General features: G+C 37.8%; 1 protein-coding gene and 1 non-coding gene across 2 annotated transcripts in view; both read left to right on the top strand.

The window, feature by feature from the left end:
• The first annotated feature begins 1,124 nt into the window (after nt 1–1,124).
• The window catches only part of LOC139946471 (ribosome production factor 1-like), a 32,957-nt gene continuing 17,303 nt past the window's right edge, over nt 1,125–16,778 (top strand). The window contains exons 1-8 of the mRNA XM_071944141.1: nt 1,125–1,547; nt 3,307–3,363; nt 4,037–4,117; nt 5,982–6,077; nt 6,511–6,664; nt 7,429–7,511; nt 8,682–8,860; nt 11,635–11,761. Of these exons, the coding sequence (XP_071800242.1) occupies nt 1,395–1,547; nt 3,307–3,363; nt 4,037–4,117; nt 5,982–6,077; nt 6,511–6,664; nt 7,429–7,511; nt 8,682–8,860; nt 11,635–11,761 (930 nt within the window). The 5' untranslated portion in view covers nt 1,125–1,394. The remainder of the gene's footprint in view (nt 1,548–3,306; nt 3,364–4,036; nt 4,118–5,981; nt 6,078–6,510; nt 6,665–7,428; nt 7,512–8,681; nt 8,861–11,634; nt 11,762–16,778) is intronic.
• On the top strand, nt 8,328–8,400 carry Trnak-uuu (transfer RNA lysine (anticodon UUU)). Its single transcript has one exon. It is a non-coding gene; the product is annotated as a tRNA-Lys (tRNA).

The following is a 16,778-nucleotide window of genomic DNA, read 5'->3' as shown; positions in this document are numbered from 1 at the left end:
CAAGGAACATTAATTTTCTGAGTAAGTTGTAACATCAATTTTTTTTATTTTATTTTTATTCAAATTTATACGCAATATTTCTTTGATTGTTACAATTAATGAGATTGCAATGGGGATTATTCAGCTGTGACATAATCGCTCCGGATTTTCGGCTGTATCTCATGTGATAGTTTTGTTGTAGCCCTAAATCATAGGATTGAAACAATCGAATGGTTTAAAAAAACAGTTGTTATCCATTGAGGCAAAGTATATTTTTGGGCCCCAACTTGGGGGTACGCAATTGCCAAAATCTGTCAATTTGGGGGATTACAAATCACAAGTTACATTTATATGGCAGGTCTCCCGCCTCGAGTTAACACCACTCTCGCGTAAACAACGACCACGTGCTTCCAAGAAGGACAATGGATTTGAACTTGAGGGAGGAAACCTTTGTATTTAAATTTTCCTCCTTTCTCAACGGAAAACAACATTAGTTTTTAAGTTGAAAGTCCAGCTGTTTTTTTTCAAGGCCATTCTACAATTTTGTGACATCTTTGGCTGAAGTCCAGTTTCCCTGTCTTACTAGAAACCTATAACGTTCCCTGCGGGGATATGTATAGGCTTATGGAAATAGAACTAGGAGCCTGCACACTGTGCATGCTGCCTGTGAAGGTATTTGTGTATTCTTCAGTTGTTTCCCCCCTTTCAACGGAATGATTAATACTTCCCTTTAATACTTTTAGATGTCAGTTTTCATATATTGTATGCAAATCGTATCTTCGTACCTGCTGAGATTAAGGGGGGGGGGGGGAGGGTGCATTAAAGTAATTTATGGGGTTGGGGTAATAATTTGAAAGTGAACCCAAACAATTGTTTTCCCTTTTTTTCTTTAACGGTTCGCCCGCCTGCATTTAGATTATCCAACTTTGTCATTGTATGTAAATCGTATATCTTGTAATAATAATGTATGGGGTTGGGGTAATAATTTGGCGGTCAGAATTCCCTGAACAAGTGTGGTGATGGGGGGGGGGGGGCACCAACTGGCCAGGGATCGATTTCACAAAGAGTTAGGACCAGTCCTAACTTAGGATTAGGAGATATACAAATTGCATGGTTAGTCCTAAGTTAGGACGAGTAACTGTCCTAACTCGAGATAAGACTGGACTAGTCCTAACTCTTTGTGAAATACACCCCAGGTGTAAATTGTCATTGAATCCTCTCCGATTTTTTCGGGTGCATTTTCTTGTTTGAAAAATTGACTAGGCCTAAAGTTTTTATGGCCGTAGGATCTAGTAGACGAGAGGAAGTAGCCTGAAGCCCAATCCAAAGCCGAAGCCGTGGTTTCGAAAAGGGCTCCTATTAAAATTAGAACAAACAATAGAGGGCGTGCTCTACCACGTTCATTCTCATCCAAGATGGCAGCCCATGTGGACGGCAAGATGACCGAAACTCCAGCCATGATGACAGAACCAGAGTCAACTAACATCCCCAAAGCCAATATTTCAAGATATAAGAATAAGCAGAAACGAGCAGAGGTGTATAGAAAACTCAAGGCCCAACTGAAGAAGGTAATTCACTTTAATTCTTCTGTCACAGTCATTTCTGAAAGCGTAACCCTCTTCCCGACGGCGGAGCTAGCCGGAGGGTTACGAGCTCAATTCGAATCGTACAGGGCGAGATGGTCAAACACGAAATGGTCAAATGATCGACAGCTAGCAACATATTTGCTCCCGTTTTACCACTTTCACAAATCATGACACAAATTCTAGGATTGTAGGAACATGAACTTTTACATCTTCAATCAGTCATTGTCTATAAAATATAAAATGTCATTGAATCATTTCATAACACCATTGAATTGATTGAGAAAATATTTCGAAGATTGATTGAGAAAATATTTCGAAGATTGATTGAGAAAATATTTTGAAGAAAAAGAACGGATAACTTTCCGTATGGCGCCACCACTTTTTCACTCATTTTTACAAAAAAGGATATCTCATTGAGGTAAATTAGATACTAAATTATTTCATATCGAATGAAAAAGTGGTGGCGCCATACGGAAACTTTTCCAAAAGAACAAAAACTTCACAGATCCCAGAGAGAAGGGGGGGGGGGGTGCAAGAAGATGAGAGAGATAGAATATTTTCGCAGTTATTTCCATTGATTCAAATTATAACTGATAACTTATAGTTTTTTATACCTTTTCCATTATACATTTTTTTATTTTTAAATATATGTTCTATTTTTGTTTCTATATCTGCCAAGCATATTTGCATTTTTTTTAAATGAATTAATAAAACAAACAATTGCATATTTTCGAAGCCGTTTCTGAAGTGGTTTGTTCTTAATCTGTCCATTCCCCTATAAATTTGTTCATAAAGGTTTGTCTTAGAATTCATTAGAAAACAAAAATAAATAAAACTTTGTACAGTTTATACAAAATATAAATACAGAACAATTTTAATGATTTTTTGCTTCTATTTTTATGAAGAAAGTCAAGATAATAATTGATTAAGGAACAGTTGCACAATGCCCTCTGTTGTTCCAATGTAGCAAGCTCCTGTTAGCAACCCTTATCCATAAATGGTACAGTCCTCCACAGCACATCGAGCAACAATGTTGATGGCATCACTCACACTAAACACAGCCAATGTCGCGGAAAATCAACTCCATGATCTGGGGCAAAAACATTTTTTTCTGGTAGTTTTCCGGTGTTTTCCATTTTTTCCCCCAGTGCCATCTCGTTAATCCACCCGCTGAGTGTATTTGTTGGGCGCTATCGGTCAATCTGCGCTATTGAAATATCTACTGGTCGCGCAGCAATCGGTCGATCGCGCAACAATCGGTCGAAAACGCACCAATCGGTCGATCGCGCAACAATTGGTTGATCGCGCAACATTCGCCAACGAACATGCGCGATCAACCGATCGTGCGGGAATGGCTCGGTGCGATCGGCCCATTGTGCAGAAAGCCTAAGAAGACATGTCAAATTCAAAATACCACTGCACAATACCTTATTTCATTTGGCAAACTTTTTAGCATCTTTTAATATTTTTTATGTCATTTTAGACTAATTGTAAATAGTTGTAGATTTGTAATACATGTATACGTATATTGGAAATTGAAGGCCTTCTTTGTTATTCCCAGGGTCTTGTTTTGTTTATGTTTGTATTTTGTTGTGTTTTTATGTCCAATAAATAATAACAAAAATAAATAAATAAATACGTAAATCCCAGGCCAGTTATTTATAATTAGAATCACCAACATGTTTGTAAGAGATTTCCTCCTTTTTTTTTTTTAAATCTCAATTCTTACTTCTCAATTCAGGACAAGTTGAAGGAGAAGCAAAGGAAGAAGTCAGAGAGAAAGATGCTTGGAGACAAGGTAAGAAAACCAGATACGATAGTGCAAGTCTGCTACAAAAATTCCCAACAAAATTTACATTTTGTGTTCATCCATACTCCGGTGTGTATTGAGCTCTGTATCTTGGTGCTTATAGGAAAAGGAAACCACAGAGCTTCAATTCAATTCAATTCAATTCAACTGTTTATTGTCACACATATAAATACATATACAGTGAAATTCACTTCTAAAAATATTAAAAATTACAAAAATTACAAAAACCCTTAAACCACATAGGCATACACTAACGAACAAATAAACAGTATGCGCACATTATGCAGAGAGACAATAACAGTTACAAAGTTGCAACCCCCAAAAACAAATTAAAAGAATTAATCATTAAGTAACCTTATAAGCTTGGGAAAGTACTTGCTTTTAGAAACTTATTAGGTCACAAGTTTGAAACTTGCTTGCCATAGTTTGAAACTTAAGGGCACAAGTTTGAAACTTCTGTGTGGAGCTTCTTAGAGCTCAGCGTGGACAGAAATTCAACGTAGAGTTCAAGTGAGCTGAGGCTAAACTTTCAGATTTGTTCTCGACTTGTAATGAATTGGGCTCAAGCTCAAGTTTGGCGAAGGTCTGCAACAACAGTTTGCTTCTCCGAAACCATGCAACATAGTTAATCCATACTTCCTTGTTCTCTCCCACCACCTAGGCTCCTCCAAAGAAGGCTCCCAAGACCATAGAGAGCATGAGGGTGTATGACGAGACCATGGTGGACCCACAGGATGAAGAGGTACATGTATAAAATATCCCCAGCTAGGGAGTCAGGTTGTAAGATTTTAGAGACGGTTTGTTTGGATGACATTTCAACCCTCTTTTGTACCAGCTACATGTACCATGTGCCGTTTCTGTTTTTACTCCCCAATTTTCGGTTGTACCTCTGAACATTTACTTATTTCTATGTGTATAATACCCATTTATTATGTCCAAATTGAAATTGTATTTGAAATGGAAATTGTATTTATTTAGAGCCAATTGGTCTGGATGTATTTTGTTTACAAGAACTTCATACACAAACACACTTTTAAAACAGGATTTGATTTCATAGAAAGTTGTAGTCTTCGTTGGAGTTGATTTCTTGATTTTGGTACAATCTCTGTTTAGACAATCTTGATGCATTGATGAATCATGAAACCTATGTTCTATGTTCTTATTGTTCTTATGACTTTTTATATTTTTTATGTGCCCCCCAGAACATTTTCTGGATAGATGGCGCTACGTGTAATATTAATGCTCAATTTTATATTTATTACCAATTGATATGATGTGAACTGATATTGCCATGAATACTTAAACAAGCATGTACCAGAAAGAATCAAATACAAAATCCTTCTGTATGTTCACAAATGTCTTCATGGTCAAGCACCAAAATACCTCACAGAAAACTTCACCCTCTACAATACTGGTCATTCTGAAGACCGTAGAAGGCTCCGCTCTGCTTCTGACCTCACACTCTTGGTTGTTCCTCGCTCCTACAAAAAGGCTGGAGACAATCTATTCTTCAATGCAGCTCCTAAGCTTTGGAACCAACTGCCCTGTGATGTCAGAGAAGTAGTGTCTACTTCGATCTTCGAGCGGTCTCTCAACACGTTTTTGTTTCCCCACCGAGAGCCTCTATTGTTTTTCTTTTGTTTTGTTTTCTACTTATGTTATTTTGTTTTTCTTGTGAGGCGCTGTGTTAATTGTAGAGCGCCATAAAAATGTTTACTTTATTATTATTATTATTATTATTATTATTAGTATTATTATTATTATTATTATTATTATTATTATTATTATTATTATTATTATTATTATTATACTTGTTTTTTTATTCCCTGTTTATACTATAGACTCAACGTTTAACCATCACATAATTTGCCTATATTGCATTCTTATTGATAATGTGTTATGAATCTGAACGTGTGTTTTGAATATTTTTGATGCTGTGCTTTTACCTGAAGTGGACCATTAATTTTGATTGTGTTGTCTTCTGATCATCTGGTCCAGTTGTTTTTTGACCTTGTGAATGGGCTTAACATTGTGTAGAATTTTATGACATTATTCTGTCTTCTGTGTACTTTCATTGTGGTATGGATATTTTAAAAGGAAAATAGTTACTAAAGAGGCACAAGAAGCTATGAAAAATAATATCGCAGGTGGGCAATGCCAACGTAAACCGATTATAATGATTAACCAGTTGCGATATTGGGCGGGGCTTAATAGATTTATAAGACTATTGAATTTGAGTTTTGAGTTATAAAGTCTTTTTCTTAAAGACTTAATTATCATGGATAAGTATTGTGGTGTGATTCTTGATCTAATTTCTTGTACATGTAGGCCTATAGTATGATTGTATAACAGTATGTATTTCTTAAGCCCGGTTCCTACTTCCAATTGTGAGGCAAGAATCGCTTTGCGTGAAGCATTTGCAGGAAGTATGAACCGGGCTTTAGTTAACTATTTTATCAAATTTACATGTTTTTTTTAAGCCAAGGCAATTTCTTTTGTACAGGCCTACTAGTATATAAATAGCATTTAACCAAATCTGATCTAGTCTAGATAATCTATTTTAATTTGATCACTAATCTTTGTGCATGTACATGTCCTTCCTTCAGGTAACATACGATGAAGACCAGGATGAAATGTCCTCCTACTTCAAGCGAGAGACACAACCTAAGGTCCTTATAACAGCGTCCGACATTTCAAGACATGTATGTGAAAATAAATCAAAATAAACTTAAGTCTTAAGTGAACTTAAACCAGTGTCTATATCTGCTCTGCTAAGTAAAAAATTGTATTCCTGAAATAAGAAAAATTCTCAGTTTAGGATGACATTCCTTGTGTAACTCCCAGAAATCTTTGTAGAATATCTTTCTCGGGAGTGACACAAGAAATTTTTTGTTCTTACTTCCTGTGGATGCAAATCAAATTTTGACGTCGCAGCCCTGTTTTCGCAGCAAATGGTTCGCAAGTGTTGAACACAGTTCAACTGTTGTGAGTTATTCAGTGCGAATTTGTGACATCAAAATTCGTATCGCATTCGCATTTGCAGGAAGTATGAACCTGGCTTTACCTGATTTGCTCATTTTACCATCTCTGTATTATCTCATTTTTTCTCATCTTTGTCTTGGGTTATTTTCACAGAAATGTAAAATCCTCTGTCGGCAGCTACAGACGTGTATCCCTAATTCTGAGGTGTACCCTCGTCGCCTCTCTGCTCTTAAGAAGGTCATCCCTAAGGCTACAGAGAAAGGCTTCACTGACCTCATAGTTATTAATGGAGACAAAAAGCTGCCTAGTATCCTTTGATAATACCATACCCCCTCTCCCTTCTCCCCCCCCCCCCCCCCCCCCTTGCCATTCTACAATCATGGCCATATCTCGTTGGGCCCCCCTGCCCCCTTTCAATGTTGGTTCTCATTGTTGCAAGGTCTTCTTCTGCGTTCCAGTCAACATTGAACAGGGGGACGGGGGAGAGAATGTTCATTGTCAGGGGAAGTGGACAAGGGGTGGCCCAAGCATTTTAGCCGAGATTGTAGTAAGGGAAGTTTCCTATGGCTACTTGATCAAGCTCCTAGTACGAGCGAGCTGACTAGAGAGTGTCAACCAGACTTTTTACTCCCATGGCAGACTGGATAGGCCTGTGCAAGGGGTCATTCAGAATAGTCAATGTTAAAAGATTTCAAAATTGCCTGCAACAATTTTGAGAATATTTATTTTTTGGAATTTTCTGACTATTCTGCTGAATGAATTGGTGCAAGGGGTCAATAGGAGGGTGAAACAAACTGTTGAGAGTTAGTTTAAGTTTAGTGTATTAGACTTTACACTGGCATATATATACAAATCGATACATAAAGAAACATAGAAGCAAAATAGCAAAAAATACCGAGCCAGTGAGTGGCAAGGAGGAACAGGTGACCAGCACCTCTACAAAGCCGTCCTGCCACAAAGAATGTCCCCTAATACCCACCCCACAGTTAGAAAACCACCCATCCCACTGAAAAAAAAGTTGATACATTGTCACGTTTCCGTCATTATAGTACCTTAACCCCATACCCCAAGATGCTATGTTGATATGTCATCTACCTGACGGCCCCACGGCTCACTTCAAACTCTCCAGTGTGAAACTGAGGAAAGAAATCAAGGTAAGCGCAGAGGGTTGAAAGGCTGGGAAAGAAAGCCGCTCAGCCGAACTAGCTGGGTTCAATATGATAGAGCTGCTTAAAGGCACTGGATACTATTGGTAATTACTAAAACAGTTGTTAGCATAAGTAGGATTTGAAACTTTGCATGGTGGAAATACGATATGGAAAGGTTTGCGGTAACACCACATAATGATGTTGTGATGAGTTGGGGTGGTTCTAAAAAGAACCGTTGGTTTAGACTTGACATTTCGATCAGTATGCTCTGATTGTCATCTAAGGGAAAGCTGTTAGCATAAAAACTTACTTCGCATAATAAGCCTTTTTTAGGTATGGCAGACTTGATAGGAGTGTACTGTTTGGTTTGGGTATATACACAAGTTTACTCAAACCTTATAGTGTTGTGTCCACCATATCTCAAAAAGGCTTATGGAGAGCTGTTGATAGTATAAATCATTGTGAGAAACAGCTCCCTCTGATGAACTAAGGTAGTTTTTGGAGAAGGAGGTCATTTCTCAGTCAAATATTAAAAGACTTCAGGCCTGAAGCCTTTTTTACTCATCTGAGGATACTAGTCGTTGACAATAACCAAAGGTGTCCAGTGCATTTGAAAGCACCTCATATTTGCCTATTATAAGAATGATTATTTTAGGGGGTTGAACAAAGAATTGACTAGAGTGGGATCCCCTAGCTGCCGCTTCCTAGGTTGTATCGTAATTTGGGTGTGATCCCTGGCAACACGGCAGTTAACGGTTGTATGGCTTCTGACTGGCACCCCCGAACAAAGATATTGACAAAATAGGGACACCGCCAATATAGGGCTAGATAGCTCAGTTGGTAGAGCGCCGGCACTTTAATCCGGAGGTCGTTGGTTCGAATCCCACTCTAGTCAATTCTTTGTTCAACCCCAAAAAACATTTACAAATTTACCCAGTCAGTTTCCCTTGTGGTTTATATTGATAATGATTATTTTACTTTCAACTCCTTCTCGGTTGTTGGCGCTGCTTACTAAAAAAAGAGAGAAAATGGGTTTAGGAGCTCCATTTAGTTAGCCTGCGCACCTGTTCTGGGTTTCCTGTTTCCCTTTTGCACCACGTTGTATCTTGATTTTTGTGCAATAATGGTAACAAAACTAAACTTTGAATTGTTTTTTTTTTCTCCTCCGTCCACTAGAGGTGTGGTGATACAACAGACCATCTTCCCGAGCTGATTCTCAACAACTTCAACACCAGGCTTGGCCACAGTATAGGGAGGTTACTAGCTGCGTTGTTTCCGCACGATCCAAACTTTGTCGGGCGACGCGCCGTCACATTTCACAACCAGAGAGATTACATCTTCTTCAGGCACCACAGGTATGAAATGAGTTTAATTTTTTTTTATTCTGTTGATTAGGAAATTTATTGTTGTTTTTATTTATTGTTCATTTTTCTTTCTTTCCTATTTTAAGCAGCTTGTATGTTTTCTGCCATAAAAAATGCTTGTTTAAAGTCAGTGGACACTATTTGTAATTACTCAAAATAATTATTAGCATAAAACCTCAATTGGTAACAAGTAATGGGGAGCTGTTGATAGTATAAAACATTGTGATAAACAGCTCCCTCTGAAGTGACATAGTTTTTGTGAAAGAAGTAATTTTCCACGAATTTGATTTCGAGACACCAGATTTAGAATTTGAGGTCTCGAAATCAAGCATCTGAAAACACACAACTTCGTTTGACCATGGTGCGCCAAGGGTGTATTTTTCTTTCATTATTATCTAACAACTTCGACGACTTTGAGCTTAAATTTTCACAGGTTTATTATTTTATGCATATGTTGAGATACAACAACTGTGAAGACTAGTCTTTGACAATTACCAGGAGTGTCCAGTGTCTTTAAGGGGACATTTATCCGTAGTTCACAAAGCTTGCTTTATATCGAATGTTAATTCAATTAAATTCAATGAATCATTTATTTCTGTACTTGCAATAACAAAATTGACAATTACTAAAGGTGTCCAATGCCTTTAGCATACACCCCCAGTCTAGTCTTTGACCAATCAGAGTACATCAAAGTATTTTACTAGTGTGACTTTACTAGATAGCAATCACAGTTTTCAGGATGAAAATCTATAATTTAGACCTAAGTCTTTCCCTAGACACAGCGTACACTATCTAGACCCTTGGAATAGCCTTAAATAGTCTTAAAGACACTGGACACTATTGGTAGTTGTCATAGACAAGTCTTCTCACTTGGTTTTTCCAAACATATGCATAAAATAACAAACCTTTGAAAATTTGAGCTGAATTGGTTGTTGAAGTTGCGAGATGGTGGGTAATGAAGAAAAAAACACCCCTGTCACACTTGATTTCGAGACCTCAAATTCTAAACTTGAGGTCTCGAAATAAATTTGTGGAAAATTACTTCTTTCTCAAAGACTACGTCACTTCAGAGGGAGCCGTTTCTCAAAATGTTTTATACTATCAACCTCTACCCATTACTCGTTACCAAGTAAGGTTTTATGCTAATAATTATTTAAAGTAATTAACAATAGTGTCCACTGCCTTTAAAGGTACTGTACACGATTGATAATTACTCGGAACATATAATAGCATAAAACTTACCTTGCTAATGAGCAACAGAGAGCTGTTGACAGGATAAAACATTGTGACAACTGACTCCCTCAAAAGTAATATACAGGTAATTTCTCAGTAAAATAAAAAAAGACTTCTGGCCAGAAGCCTTTTATTCTTATCGGAAAGCATATTATTTTGTACTTGTAACAAGGGTGTTTTATTCTTTCATCATTTTGTTGCAACTTCAATGACCAATTTATTCCAAATATTTATAGGCCTGTTATTTTATGCATAGGTTGGGATACACCAAATGAGATACTGGTCTTTGGCAATTACCAATATGTGTTCAGTGCCCTTAACGCTGAATCACAATCTGCTCTTCACTTTTTAAAGGTTACCCATCTCCAGTACTAGTTGTAATGGATTTGTCTTGAGGGATGATTTGAGCAGGAGAAAGTATTTTGTTAATCTCACTGGCAAAGAATGTGACCAAAATAATCCCTTATTTGTTTTTGAATCTCACAAAACGTACTACTTAAGAGAAAGATTATCCCCCCTACGGCCAAATGTCATGACATTAATTCCAGGTGGGAGAACAACGTCCAGGGGTGTAGATAAAAAACCCATGTGAAGTGTTTTGCTTCCGTAATTCTGTTTTCTCAGCCCGTTGTCGGACCTGTTGGGCATGTAAGACATTTGCGAGAAGTTTCCCCCAGGTTGATTTTTTTTGTTTTGTATAAACTTTGGGTCTCGGTAAGTTGCATCTCGGGGCTGGGCATGGGAGGTTGAGGCCTGACATTTAGGGTTGGAACTTGGGTCGGGGGAAAAAAACAGATACTGGGAAGAAAAGATGTTTTGAGAGCATGTGCCAGGCAATGACAGGCCTAATGTTTCCATGTTTGAATGAGTAAAGACATTTTCTCCTCGATAAAGGGCACCTCTATGAGGAAATTGTGAACTATTATGTTTGAAAGCAATGACCAGGGGCGATGGAGGCAAATTGCCTCCCATTGTTGTCTTCCCTAATGTGTTTGGCCTCGTGTGGGGGATTGTTGTTAAGAAGGATTGCATCTGGACTGTATCTCCTGGGGATGTCTTCAAGTCATTTATAATTGAAACAATTTCAGCGTCGCAAAAAGTGATTACTTTTTGTTTTTGTTTTTAAGAGTGTGACTGTACTGAGTTGCATGTGTGAAGTGCAGACAATTTCCTCCAATCATTTAAACAAAAGGGAACAGATGCACTTAAAGTTGCATGGTATGATTTTTGCCTATGACCTTTTTGGTTTTTATAATTTTGGTGTGTGAACAAATTCTGATTGATGCAACGACATTGTTTTTTTATTGTATAAATATCTCATATGCTTACTAAACATTAAGTTTCCGTGTGCAATTTTTCTGGCGTTTTGTTTTAATTAATTGTTTTTCTTTTCCTTTTTGATTGTGCTTTCTGAATTAAAACAAAAAATATTGTTGTTGGTAACTTGCAAATATAAACCATGAATGAACTAATTGAATGGTCTTAGAGGAGGATTAAGCACTGCTCTTTATGCTTCTCTTGTCCTCTAACAGGTACATCTTTCGGAATGCAAAGAAAGTTGGTCTGCAGGAGCTCGGGCCGAGGTTCACACTCAAGCTGCGTTCACTGCAAAAGGGCACATTTGACTCCAAGTTTGGCGAGTACGAATGGGTACACAAGGTCAGGAAAATTATTATTATAATTAATTTTATTTTCGTGATCAGCCCCCTTAAAATTTTGCGAGAAAACAACTGATTGTGGTACACGATTGGTAATTGAGTGAACTTTGGCTATGATAGCAAAGCCTGCCGAATGAGAATATGACCATTCTGTGTGCAATTGTGTACCTGCATCCGATTTCACGAAACGCTAGGATGAATCCTATCTCGAGTTAACTTAGGATGGGTTCAATGCACCCTAACATCTTCATGTATGGATAAGGGATTTAACTTCAATGACCAATTGAGTCCAAATTTGTACAAGCCTGTTATTTTATGCATAGGTTAGGAAACACGAGGTGAGAATACTGGTCTTTGGCAATTACCAATATGTGTTCAGTGCCCTTAAGGCTGAATCACAATCTATGTTAACACGGGAAAATAAAAAAATGTAAATTTGGTCCAATACCTTTCCTTTTTACCGTCTGCTTTGAGCGGAAGATGGCGAAATTTTGTAGCTGTTTGCTGCGGCTATGGTCTCTTAAAGGCAGTGGACACTATTGGTAATTACTCAAAATAATTATCATCATTAAGCCTTTCTTGATCACGAGTAATGGGGAGAGGTTGATAGTATAAAACATTGTGAGAAACAGCTCCCTCTGAAGTGGCGAGTTTTCGAGAAAGAAGTAATTTTCCATGAATATGAGTTCGAGACCTCGAGTTTAGAATTAATTTGAGGTCTCGAAATCAAGCATCTGAAAGCACACAACTTTGTGTGACAAGGGTGTTTTTTCTTTCATTATTATCTCGCAACTTCGACGACCGATTGAGCTGAAATTTTCACAGGTTTGTTATTTTATGCAAATGTTGAGGTACACCAACTGTGAAGACTAGTCTTTTACAATTACCAACAGTGTCCACTGCCTTTAAGAGTTGAGTTTCTTTAAACTGAAATTATCAGCACTTCGGTTTTGAAAGGGCAATTGCCCCAATGTGTTTTTCTCCTTGGTGAAGGGTACTTCTATTAGGAAGTTGTAAATGTCTAAGGGGTACCACTGAACCATCTCTGCCCTCTCACGGGTGCCCATGTACACCTGGTCGAAGAGAAGCAATTATAGTCAGGTGTCTTGCTCAAAGGCACAATATTCATGACCAGGATTTGAACCCACCTCTGGGTGAAGATGCCCAACTTCAGGTTGAAAATCCCGGAGATCAATGACCGTCTTTGTTGTCCTTTAGAAAGTTACTGGGTCAGAATGTTCCATTGGCAACAGCGGGTCTGATACTTTACCCACGCCTTCGGTCATTGCCTTGGTGCCCTTGAAATGCTCCAGTAGAAATTTAGAATTTCTTCATAGTGTGCCCTTTGCCAAGCAGAGAATGCCTTGGAGCCGTTGCCCTTTCAAAAATATGCATACATAAACTTCTGCTGATAAACAAAAGAAGCTCAGGGCTTGAATTTAGGAGGAAAAATCAACAAGACCAGAGGCCTTGTATCTCAAAATGTTTTCTGGACCAGAAAAGTTTTCACAAAGACCAGAATCAAAGTGTTATGAGAAAATAATTTATAAATTACGTTTGACTTTGTGTATTTATTTGAATAAGAATTTTTTCTGTATGAGTGTTTTAATACTCTAAAAGACAAATTATAAATTTCTTCTCATACATGAAGAAGTATTTAATAGTAATGTACATCACTCAAATAAATTTAAAGTACTATAGACATTCTGGGCCCAAATTCATAGAGCTGTTTATGCAGAAAATATTGTTTATTAGTTTTCTGGTAAGCAGAATAGAGCAGGATACCAGTCATAAGTTGTAGCTGTGACATGGTATTTTGGCTGGTAACCTCATTCTGGTAACCGTAATGTCATTATGCTTAGCTACATTTTGTGCTAAAGGATTTGGGTACTTTTTCAAAATGTCCACAGATTTACATTAAACTTACAGGGTTTGAAGATAATGATAGTGGAAAGCTTCCCTTCAAATATTACTGAGGTTCTGTAGTTTTTGAGAAAATGGGTAAAACAAGTCACAAAATAATGTTTGTCTCAAGGGAGATGAAAATTATTTTAGCATGTAAAAAAACATTTTATTATACCATAAACATACAATAAACATAGCATGAATACGATTTTACATGCGAAAACTGAGACGGAAATTATTTGTTTTACTCATTACTTTCAAGCTTTCTACCATCATTATATTCAAACTGTGTAAGTTTAATGTAAATCTGTGGACAATGTGTTTTGTGTCAGGAAAAAGTACATAGACCCTTTAAAGGCAGTGGACACTATTGGTAATTACTCAAAATAATTATTGGCATAAAACCTTACTTGGTGACGAGTAATGGGGAGAGGTTGATGGTATAAAACATTGTGAGAAACGGCTCCCTCTGAAGTGCCATAGTTTTCGAGAAAGAAGTAATTTTCCACGAATTTGATTTCGAGACCTCAGATTTAGAACTTGAGGTCTCAAAATCAACCATCTAAACGCACACAACTTCGTGTGACAAGGGTTATTTTTCTTTCATTATTATCTCGCAACTTCAACGACCAATTCAGCTCAAATTTTCACAGGTTTGTTATTTTATGCATATGTTGAGATATGGTACACCAACTGTAAAGGCTAGTCTTTGACAATTACCAATAGTGTCCACTGCCTTTAAGCAACCCTCTATAAAACTTGGCCTTGTTCATGTACAAGGTATAACACAGTGATGAGCCTAGTCAGTGTGTTGCTTCCACCTGTGTCTGTTTTCCACGCCCTCTATGTTAGCAAAGAACAACAAATATTAATATCATGTGTGACAAGCGAATGGCAATCTATACTGCATACGGTATACATCCATCAACAAACGGGGAACCTTCAATTTGCTGGACAGCCCAAACAGCAGCGCGCATTAATTTCCTTAATGATGCTTTACATAATACACGTAATGCATAATCGAATTAGAGTAATTAGTGTTTGATTAAGTTACCTACTGTACAGTTTGAATACAGCTGAAGTCCGAGCATTCAGAGAGTCCAGCACACTGTGGTAGATTATCGCCGTTACTTAGGGCAGAGGTTGAGCGCATGACCTCACTGGAGAACAACAAATCCCGTTGCTTATCATGAGAACATTCGTTGTCTTTCATTAGTCAAGTCAGAGCTTCATTGTGGTCTCGAAGCTACAAAAAGTAATAATAAAAAGTGATTATGCACAGAGGCATAACCCTTTTTTTATTTTAAATACAGACAGAAGTGGTTAAAGGCAATGGACACTATTGGTAATTGTCAAAGACCAGTGTATCCCAACCTATGCATAAAACACTGTAAAATAGCATATCTGTAAAAAATCATCTCAGTTGCAAGAGAATGATGAAAGAGAAAACGCCCTTGTTGCACAAATTTGTGTGCTTTCAGATGCCTAAAAAAGGCTTCAGGCCTCAAGTATTGTAATATTTGAGCAAACAAACAACCTCTTTCTCAAAAACTATGTTACTTCAGAGAGAGCAGTTCATCATAAAAATGTTATACTATCAACGGCTCTCCATTGCTCATTAATACAGAGTAAGTTTTTACGCGAACAGTTATTTTGAGTAATTACCAAAAGTGTCCAGTACCTTTAACAGAGAGCTTCTTTTTAGACTAGACAGGTTGGTTAGTGTGTGACCTAATTCCTCCAACCTCTTAAACTCATATATGTAAGCTTTGAATTACCTAAAGGACATTGCCTCTCAGTGTTGCCTCTGTTGCCCCTGGTCCTGGCCTTGGTGCTCCCTTGAACAGTTCCTGGGGTTGATTTCACAAAGAGTTAGGACTAGTCTTATCCCGAGTTTGGACCAGTTACTCGTCCTAACTTAGGACTATCCATCTCGTAGGACCAATCCTAAGTCAGGACTAGTCCTAACTCTTTGTGAAATCGACCCCTGTATACTTTCAGATTATATTATGGGAGTGCCCCTGGCAGAATGAGGAGAGCCCCTTGCAGAATGAATATATGCCCTTTCAAAGAATAAGTCCCAGGCCCTGCCTACTCGTATGTCACTCCTCTTTTTGTGTGTGGAATATCTGATCCAAGCACCTGTTGTTTGGCAGTTTGGACTTCACTCTTTTGGCAATTTGATGTTGAAGGATTTTGGACTGTACATGTTTAAAATGAAGGCCAGTGCCCCATTTCATAAAGCCTCTAAGCACAATTACTGGCTAAGCACAGACAAGTTATTGCTCGACAGAAAGGGCTACCAGCCAAAATTAAATTAAGTTTACATTGTAGTGGTTTGTGCCCCACTTAATTTTTGCTCAGCAAAGAAATGTGGCACTCAGTATTTTCTGCTCGACCGCTTTATGAAATGTGGCACTTGTTATGTTTGTATAAAAAATTGTGTGTTGTGATGGTTAAAGAAAACATAGAATAATAACGATGTACATGATGTAGAAAGGTTGGGTTGTGCCAATGTAGGATTTCAATCCTCACAATTATCCATGAGGCGATTTATGCATTATTAACCAGACCTCACAATGGTGTGCACTTTTCTTGCCTGACCTTGCGATCGTAGCATACCTCGTGATCTCCGCATGTTATGACAATAGGCTCCGTATATATCATAAACAATCCACAAATTTATTTATGTCCGCATGTAGATATCGCCAGCAATTTAAACTGACCTTTTTGGCGTAATTTGCCCCTACCATGCTCGTTTTTGTCTACATGTGTAATGGAGGGGGGATCGCCATGGCAACCTGGCACTGGAATTAATGAGAGTGATTACCACGGCAACGTATTGAAAGATGGCGCTGCTGTTGTTAGTCGCTAGGCTGTGACTGTGTGGGTGTGTGTTTCTGTGTTCCTGGGTTCATTATAAATGAAGTCTTTTTTTTGTGGGGGGGGGGGGGTGGTTCACATCTGTTTTGATGAGTTGAACCAATGTCAAGATTCAGAGCTCTCAAAAATGATTGGGAATTTTAATATATTTTTTTATTATTTTTTTAAATTGTTTATTTGTTGGGATCATTTAGCTTTATGATAATTCACAATTTTTGTGCATAACATTA

The sequence above is a fragment of the Asterias amurensis genome, chromosome 13 (assembly GCF_032118995.1).
Source record: "Asterias amurensis chromosome 13, ASM3211899v1".
In the NCBI taxonomy this organism is placed as follows: domain Eukaryota; kingdom Metazoa; phylum Echinodermata; class Asteroidea; order Forcipulatida; family Asteriidae; genus Asterias; species Asterias amurensis.
Note: the sequence above shows the minus strand (reverse complement) of the source record. Positions and strands in the feature narration are given on the sequence as shown.